The sequence below is a fragment of the Pseudophryne corroboree genome, chromosome 4 (assembly GCF_028390025.1).
Source record: "Pseudophryne corroboree isolate aPseCor3 chromosome 4, aPseCor3.hap2, whole genome shotgun sequence".
Taxonomy (NCBI): Eukaryota; Metazoa; Chordata; class Amphibia; order Anura; family Myobatrachidae; genus Pseudophryne; species Pseudophryne corroboree.
The window spans coordinates 448,414,691-448,424,397 of record NC_086447.1 but is presented as its reverse complement, the minus strand read 5'-3'; the positions used below and the strand labels follow the sequence as shown (position 1 = coordinate 448,424,397).

General features: G+C 38.0%; 1 protein-coding gene across 9 annotated transcripts in view; it reads right to left on the bottom strand.

Moving 5' to 3' along the window:
* Window positions 1–4,455: 4,455 nt before the first annotated feature.
* SYNCRIP (synaptotagmin binding cytoplasmic RNA interacting protein) overlaps window positions 4,456–9,707 on the bottom strand; it is a 165,415-nt gene continuing 160,163 nt past the window's right edge. For 3 of the 9 annotated variants that reach the window (XM_063916954.1, XM_063916956.1, XM_063916958.1), the window contains exon 12: window positions 4,456–7,900. In XM_063916954.1, the coding sequence (XP_063773024.1) occupies window positions 7,872–7,900 (29 nt within the window). In that variant the 3' untranslated portion in view covers window positions 4,456–7,871. The other 6 variants (XM_063916955.1, XM_063916957.1, XM_063916959.1 and 3 more) reach the window with 3 other exon arrangements.

The following is a 9,707-nucleotide window of genomic DNA, read 5'->3' as shown; positions in this document are numbered from 1 at the left end:
TTCCGTGTCGACATCTGTGTCAACTATCTGGGATAGTGTTCGCTTTTGAGACCCCGACGGCCTCTGCGCTGTAGGATCAGGCATGGGTTGAGACCCTGACTGTCCCCTGGTTACAGTTTTATCCATCTGTTATGCAAGGAGTTTACATTATCATTTAACACCTTCCACATATCCATCCAATCAGGTGTCGGCACCGTCGGCGGCAACTGCACTTGTTCCGCCTCCACGTATCCTTCCTCATCAAACATGTCGACACAGGCATACCGACACAGCACACACACACAGGGAATGCTCTGACTGAGGACAGGACCCCACAAAGGCTTTTGGGGAGACAGAGTATGCCAGCACACACCCCAGTGCTATATAACCCAGGTATTACACTGTACCTTAGTGTTTACCCTGTAGCTGCTGTTAATATATATACTGCGCCTAAATTTATGTGCCCCCCCCCCCTCTCTTTTTTACCCTTTAATGCACCCGTATACTGCAGGGGAGAGCCTGGGGAGCGTCCTTCCAGCGGAGCTGTGAAGAGAAAATGGCGCTGGTGTGCAGAGGAAGAAGGCCCCACCCCCTCAGCGGTGGGCTTCTGTCCCGCTTTAATGTGTAAAAAATGGCAGGGGCTCGGGCATATATACAGTCCCAGACTGTATATATGTCTCTTTTTGCCAAAAAGGTACTTAATTGCTGCCCAGGGCGCGCCCCCCCCCCCCCTGCGCCCTACAGTGACCGGAGTGTGCGGTGTGCTGTGTGAGCAATGGCACACAGCTGCAGTGCTGTGCGCTACCTTAAGTGAAGACAGGAGTCTTCAGCCGCCGATTTCGATGTCTTCATGCTTCTGCTGCTTCTGGCTCTGCGAGGAAGACGGCGGCGCGGCTCCGGGAACGGACGATCAAGGTTAGGTACCGGTGTTCGATCCCTCTGGAGCTAATGGTGTCCAGTAGCCTAAGAAGCGCTACCTAGCTGCCGTGAGTAGGTTTGCTTCTCTCCCCTCAGTCCCTCGTAGCAGAAAGTCTGTTGCCAGCAGAAGCTCTCTGAAAACAAAAAACCTAACAAAATACTTTCTTTTCTAGCAAGCTCAGGAGAGCCCACTAGGAGCACCCAGCTCGGCCGGGCACAGATTCTGAGGTCTGGAGGAGGGGCATAGAGGGAGGAGCCAGTGCACACCAGATAGTACTAAATCTTTCTTTAGAGTGCCCAGTCTCCTGCGGAGCCCGCTTTCCCCATGGTCCTTACGGAGTCCCCAGCATCCACTAGGACGTTAGAGAAAACAGGTAGATTTTATTAAAATCTAAATACATACATAAAGCAAAATGCTATAATCGCCACTCATATGGTTGTAATAACCAGACCATCAATAAGTTTAACAGCGTAATTCAGCATGATGAAATTGTCACCCTTTCTCATTTGATGTACTTGGATACAAATGTTGTGGGAACTTATTAGCACAGTCTGACCTGGACAGATATTACCACATATTCACCGCTGGAGGTACAGTCCAAATAGATGCTGGAGAGCCTTTAGCATAGGTTCCAAGAAATCCTCACCAGTCACGCGGTGCCTTTAAACGGAAGTGGAGTCCTGTCCTGATATGAAGTGCAATGTCCCAAACGATCTTTTCTTTTCCGTTTGTCCAAAGGAGGAGGGGGCAATGGCAGTAAGTGGTTAAGATGAAGTGGCGGATCTCACCAACGCGTTTCGCTGCTACTGGGCAGTTTCAAGGTGACATGATGAAGCAAATGATGCCATATTTATACCCTTAATGAGGGGCAATTCCTCAACACCTGTTCAGCTCATCCATCAAACTCTCTATATTCAATAAAACTTTACAGTCTGCACGTGGTATATACTAAGACTCAGAGGCAAACCTGATTTATTTATTTATTATTATAACGCTTCCATTCAGCAGAAAAAGCAGTAAGAATAACAAAATAGTCATCATGCATTACTTCCGGTAGTTGGAATGCATGTGTGGTCACATGACTTCCTGCATGTGAACCGCATATCTCATTTCCTCCCGGAAATCAGTTACAATGATGTATGGTCAAACTGGTTCTATGCAGCTTCCATTCATTTATTCTGTGTCCATTTGACAAGGCACGCAAAGAGACTATGGTTATTTGGAGTCTCGTAACACATAAGTACGGGCTATATGAATACATGATTCGGCATACATAATGTGCCAGTCACGTGACTTCCGGTCCTTAAACCGCATTGTGTATTTCCTCATTTAGATTGGGCCCTGGCAACCTAATTCATGTGATCTACTAAGGTCACATGACTCCCGGTCCGTGAACCACAATGGCAATTTCCTGGTTTAGTTGAACCGCAATCGTTTCCGGATATATTACACCGTGGTCACGTGACTAATAGTCCGTGGGTCTCAGCGGATACTTCCTTATGTGCTTAACCTGAAGTAAAAGATATGTGAGTTGTGCTGCGGTCACGCGACTTTCAGTCCCCATAAACGCGGGATGTTTCTTAATCACATTACAGTGTTGTTACATAACTCTGCTAGTATTGAAGGACAATAAATAATACTTTTTGCTGGATGGAAAAACAGTACCATATTTCAATATTAATCAATTGATTGAACTACAACTTTTAGTCGGAGTGTCGCTAAACACACAGTCCAATAATATACAGCAGATTAGTGTAAACCAAATTTTAGCCGTCACATTTATAGTTACAAACAGGTGAATATTTCACAGCAGAGAAAGAGTCAGATCACTATATTAAGCGCTACAGACTCTCATTCAACCCTTCTGGAAAAATACTATCAAGTTTAAACATCCAAAATATCTCGTTTACATAGTAGCCTGTATCGATCGACCTCCCCTTATTGTTTTGGAGATGGATTCCAAACCCAACACTTTCAGACATTTTGTGTCCCCATTGTGATAATCGTCATAATGTTTAGATACACGGTGAGTTTGTATTCTATTAACAATGTTCCTGCGGTGTTCTAGAAATCTGACCTTTAATGACCTGGTCGTCCTTCCCACATATTTTTCGTGGCACCCACAGGTTAAAAGGTAAATAACATAAACCGAATCACAATTTATGAAGCTTCTGATCTTATAAGGAAGGTCGTTTTCTCCAAGACCAACCATTTTGGTTCGATTTTGTATAAAACTGCATGTTATACATCTCGTTTTACCACATTTGAAGCATCCTACCAATCTTTGATTTTGTTGTTGGAGCCAATTAGGGTCTCTCTTGGTGTCAGGATCCTGAGCCTTGATATTCTTAATGTTACTGGGGGCTAGTAGATTTTTGAGACACTTGTTCTTACGAAAAATAAAACACGGATCGTGTGGAAGAATAGTTGATAGAGTCCTATCTTGCTTGAGTATATTATAGTTTTTTGACACTCTCTCTTATTCTAAGTGGCAGTTATTAAAGGTTGAAATTAAGGCCATTTCTCTTCCCTCCCGTCTACATTCTTCAGTCCTACTACTTTTTTTTGTTGTTAATAGTATATTTAGATACCAAATGTTCCTCCCTATACTCCTTTTTGATTTCTTCATATGTTTTCTGTACTAATTGTTCCAGATAGCCTCTATTTATGAATGCGTCCTTCATACTCTTAGCCTGCAATTCAAAGGTGTTCAGGTCTGAACAAATCCTCCTTAAACGGGTCAGTTGGCTTTTAGGAATACTTTTTTTCCATTGAAGGTAATGTGCACTTTTAAAGTGCAAATAAGCACCAGTGCCTATTTAATTCAAATCATTGGATGTAAAGATATTATTCCCTTTAATTTCTAGGGTGACATCTAAGAAGTTCATTGTCAAAGGATGAAAAGAATGCGTGAAGTGTAGATTATACGTATGGTTATTCAAATATGTGACAAAGGATTGTGCAGAAATGGCATCCCCTTCCCAAATAATAAAAAAATCATCAATGTAGCGGCCATAGAGAACCAGGTTCCCCCCAAAGGGCCTCCCCAATACAAGGTGATCCTCAACCTTACCCATGTAGAGGTTGGCATAGCTTGGGGCGAACCTGGTTTCCATGGCCATACCCATCACCTGAAGTGCTCTAATAAATAAAAGTAGACAAGATAGACAACTCAAAATTTGTTTGGCAAATCTTTGAGTATATAGCTATTCTCTTGGTTTTCTGCTGCCCTAATACTTATTTCAGTGTTGTCTGCTGATGCACATGTTTATATAGCTGTACAGGGCGCTGCAGATACTTTGTGGCGCTATACAAATAAAAGGATAATCAGGGCAGTTTCAATAAAGTGTGAGCTGCCACCGGTACGGCGTGTCCCTTGCTAATTTTCAGATGGCAGGCTATGATGTAGCAGGCAAAGATGGGCTACCATAATTGCTGTGTGCAGCAAGAAGGTAAAACACAAATGCAATCAATTTCATAGAATGTTACCTGTTCATTTGCTATAAATTCACAGTCACTCCATGTTTAAGGAAAACAAGATTACATAACACAGAATATGTTTTTGTAAATCACTTTATTTATATACATTTAAAAATATGTCTGGAAAATCCAAAGCCAGTAAAATGCAAATCACTGGTGAAATCCCAAAACCAAATGAATGTTATAAACTTTTACAACCCCACTGGCAAAAGGCAGCTAATAAAATCTTTTTGAAGACTGATATTTATCATCCAGTTCTGCCAAACCACTGTATGTATATATTTATATATGTAGAGATAAGGAAGAAAAAAAAAAAAGGAAAAAAGGAAGTTGCATTAATGGAATAGAGGTTTAGCTAGAGACATTTTGCTGGCAGAAGTGCACACATTTTCCTACGGTGACAATGACTGACACCCATCAAAGATTGGTATTCGTAGGTAATTCTAGTAGCAAATTAGTTAACCACAAGATCCAGAGATTTCATAAGTATGTAGTGTTGGAAAATATGTAGAAATACTAAACAGAGCTTAGGCGAAAGTTGGAATCTTCCCAATTGTAATGAGCGGTGTGGTATAATGCAAAATAGTGAATAAGCTGGCAAGCACAAACAAATTAGACAGGCATTTACATTTGAATCCACAGATTAAAATAATTGTTTAATGCAAAAAAAGTGTAGCACATATGGTTTGTTATACATGGGAATATATGTTTCCAAATGTTTTCAACAGGCTGTGGAATAGCTTCAGGCTACTGTACCCTGCTAATACAAACACTTCCCTTTTTGCAAAGGGACCATTACAGTTTAAGTATTTAGATTGTGTATAATACAAAACACAGCAAATTAACACTCCGTGTGTTGTGACATGGTAGTTTGTGGCATTTACTTCATAATTGCTCTGCTGCTTTCAAGTAATACTATGGGTATCTGAATATGTAGCTTTCTGTAGTGTTTTTCCATGATGCTATGTACTCTTTTTAGAGTCTGAATGTTGTGCATGAGGGTTATCCTTTAAATACTGAAACACTATAGCAAGATGACCCAGCACTGAAGAAACTGTGGCAGTATTAAGACAGACCTCACAAACACATGCTTTGACAAAAAAGTGTACATCACAACTAGTATATATACTTTTGGGGAGAATATCACAAAGGATCAAGTGTTCAGTAATTAAGAACTTCCAATTGTAATACTATATAATAGTAATATTAATGTGCTACAAAGAAATGGGTTTGCAAAGACAAAAAACAAAACAAAGATGGAAAGAAAGGGAATATTCTAGTTTCAGTATTTCTATAATTTAGAGGGTCCTGCAAAACAGATACTATGGTGGACCTTGTGGGTGCTTATTAGCCATAGTAATCTTAAAATTTGTTTTATTTACTAAAGAATTACTGGACAGAGCGTTTCAATTAGAAATTAGGCATACAGATATTGGCAACCACTATGCTATGTATTGTACAGTACAAGTGAACATACTGCAGTGACTAGAACTTAAAACATCCTCTGGACTAACACACACTTATAGTAATGACACTTAAAAAAAAAATAAAAAACTTTTATTACAAAAATAAGTTACACTCGCCTCCAGCTTACAGTATAAAACAATTTTATTTGCAGGAATGCAAAAATGATTGTTTGTCATGAGCATTTTGAACAGATGACAGGTCTATTTATTCTGCTTAAAATTAGCATCATTGGGGAAAGTAAGTATGAAACTACCACTGGGTAACAGGATTGATCAACTATTGTGGTGCCTAATTGAATATGTAGTTCAACTGCAGTATCCCTTTAAGGAGAAGTGTTTTGTTTTTTTTAAAATGGGCTCCATTAAAGGATTTTACCACTTATCAAGGTGCTTTAAGAGAAGAAAAAAAAAATGAATAGTACTAATAATTAAAACATAAAAAAAGCAAAAAAACAGACATCTTTCACACATTTGTACTGCACAGTAATTATATGGTATGTTTAAAAAAATAAAAAAATAAAAAAAAAATAAAGGATTGCTGGTTCACAAGTTACGAACAAAGAAAAACCAACCATAAACTTACAAATTTGTTTTCTAATTAGGGAATACGACAGCTGGTAAGCTTCGTATTCAGATTCTTATCATCATAAAGAAGTCAGGCTTAACTGTAAAATGTGTCTTAAGCTCGACTAACCAAAAGGGACACTGCAGTATTCAGTACAAGTTGCCGATGTACTTTTTGGAACATTTGATGTCTTAGTAAAAAGTAACATCTCGCTAAACTATTTTACATCCAAATAACTACAATATATCTGAAAGAGCAAAGGCTGCTTTTTCAGCCACAAAATACGACAAAAGCTAGGCTTGTTGTTGGGCCCATGAGGAAGTCTCACAAGCCTTTTAACATGAAAAAGGCTGTAAAAGAATGTTACATTTGGTACATTTCAAATTCCTCATGGCACATTAAACAAGTCTGGCTTTCATCAACAAAGATTTTCTATATACAGTACACACAGGGTATAGTTCAATCCTCTGCTACTGAGGTAGTTAACCAACCCTTTAAAAAAAGGTTCTGAAAAGAACCACTATCTGGAATGCCTGACTAACCGGCTCTGATGATTACACCCGAAACTTCTGTACTTCAATTTAAACACAATTCATGTGAGACATTCATTAATAACCTTTGGGAGCAAAAATAAAAATATATATATATTTATGTATTGAAGAAAAAAAAATGAAAATGGGTACCAATGGTGATAACATACATTTGCAATAAACCCCACTGTCCCATACCTTTTTAAACAAGCATATTTTAAAGAAGCATCCTAACCCCTCAAAAAAAGGTCAAAATTCAACATTACTTAGCCATTTCAAGTCAGAAGTTCCATATGACACCTGCTTAAACCACTTAAATGTCTGCAGCATTAAGCTCTATACAAAGTTTATCAGCCCCAAAACTGCAGGTTCTGGGGCTCAAAGTAAACCCTTTTTTTTATTATTTAACATAAGGGAATACTACAGCTAACCAGTCAGGCTTAAGGAGGCAGGATTCCTGCAGGCTTAGAACTGCAATCAAATGTTGATTAAGATGCTCAGGTTTAAATGGCTGAAGTAGGCATGATGAACTAAAGACTAAAAAAAATGGCAGAGTAAGCACCATTGGAACCCAACATTAAGAAAATGGAAAATCTACTATATGCAGATTTTTGTCTATAGAATAAAATTTTACCAAGATACCATGCTAGAAGTCATGAAGTTTAACGCTGTAGAACACATGGAGATTTAGGGTAACTTAAATTTAATAACTTGCACTGCAAAAAAATGTTAAAGGAATTCATATCAAAGTCCACATATTAGTTCAAAAGTCCAATATTAGAATCCATGATCTTTGCTTGAAGGCCTTCTGCGATAGAAATGCTCCTATACATCTCAGATATATTTTAAAGGTTTCTTGATTTTCTTACCATTACTCCACTGCAAGCTTCTGGTGTAATCCCACATAGCAAGTCAGTCTTCATTGTTACAGGTCAGGACCGGCCTCGACCCCTTTTCCCTGCTAGCCAGGTAACAAAAGGAACCAATTAGACATGGAACAATTTGATAGAAAAATAAAAAACAAAAAAAAACAAAAATTTCAATATCAACATACAAAAAAAGAACAACCATGCATGGAATAACACAATATTAAAAAGAAAGCATGCATTTAAGATATGATTGCCACTAACTTTTTCAATTTGGATATTTTTTTTGTTGCTTTGGTCTATTTTTGTTTGTTTTACAATTAAAACTTTAGTTCACAAACTGATTTTATTTTTTAAAAGTACAAAAGTAAAACTAGAACTACAACACAGATTACCAAACTAAAGTACATCCACTGCATGTGTAAATATTAGTGTTTTTTTGTTTTAAGTAAAACATTTAAAATGGCATAATTTGAGAAAAGTGCTCAACATGCTAAAAATGCATTTCTAACAGCTACAATATTAGTTGGAGTGTAGTAATGTACTATTTTACGTATGCCTACTTTCCACACATCGTATTAACAATTAGGGCTTCTAATATTTTTATTCACACTAAAATTACTGGATTTCTGCTTTTGCCCAGCAATACTACATACAATTGACAACTGGAATTATGTCACTGTTCACGGGATAACTGTCACATATATATGTACGTGCTTTGCTTTGCTTAGTTTTAGTAAAATTAGCACGCCAGCCATACCCCTTTCAATTTATATCTGAAGCACACAGAAAAAGGCCTCTACATTTACGTATTCTATTTATGGACATTTTTCAGCATCAAAAAATTAAGTTGCAAGAGCCAGCAGTATTATATGTCAATATTAACAAATAGCCATTGAAATGTAAGGCCTCATTTAGAGTTGGGAGTAAAACCATCTAGAAAGTAGTATACAAGACAGATTAAAAAAGGGAGATACATCAAACCTTGGAGATAAAGTAGAGAAGTTGCCCAAAGCAACCAAATGTGTCATTTTATAGACTGAGCTAGATAAATGTTAGACGAAAAGTTACCCATAGCAACTAGTCTATCTATACCTCAAAGGTTTGATACGTCTCTCTAAGATTTTTGAGGCTGGCATATCCTATTTCAACTAAAAGCACAAAGTGAAACTAAAACTGCACACATTGTTTGCGCTACATGCAAAAACAGACAGTATTCCCCATCCTTTAGCAGTATTTGCTCCTAACACAAAATGAGGCCCAATAGTGATTTAGAGAAGGTTTTCCCAGATTTATTACAGTACAACCGTTTAAAGTGGTCCTATCAATGTAGCATTTATATTTGTTTACATATATCTTCCCTAAGCAACCTTTTTTCCTCTCTATACAACAGAGATGGGACAGGTTAGTTTCACTCGGCTATCAATGGTAGTTTACAGCGGTAGAAAAGTGCTTTGGCAAAAACACTTTGCATCAGCAGCTAAATTAGTGTATAAAGTAAGCTGTGACGCAGTAAACTGCACTAACAGCAGCTATTTGTGAACTAGGGAGATCCGACCAATACTTCAATTAAGACACAAACTAGGATGTATATGAAGATTTTGTTTGTAGATAAACATTTTATGCAAATTTAAAAACTACTATAAAACTTTGGTGACGCAAAGCATTCTACAGATTAAAATACATTTAAATTAACATTTAAAATGTTGATTCAGGAGTGGAACGTACTACTTTTAAACAAGCATTTAAAGCACCCATTATTTTGGGAAGCCTGTAGGAGAATGACGTCCGAGTATGGAGTCATTGGGCGGGATTCAATTCTTTTCACACCTTTCCACACTCGTTCCGTTTCTGCCCTCAGGGACGTTGTATCATTATTTGAGCTCGCTACATCCGGAGTAG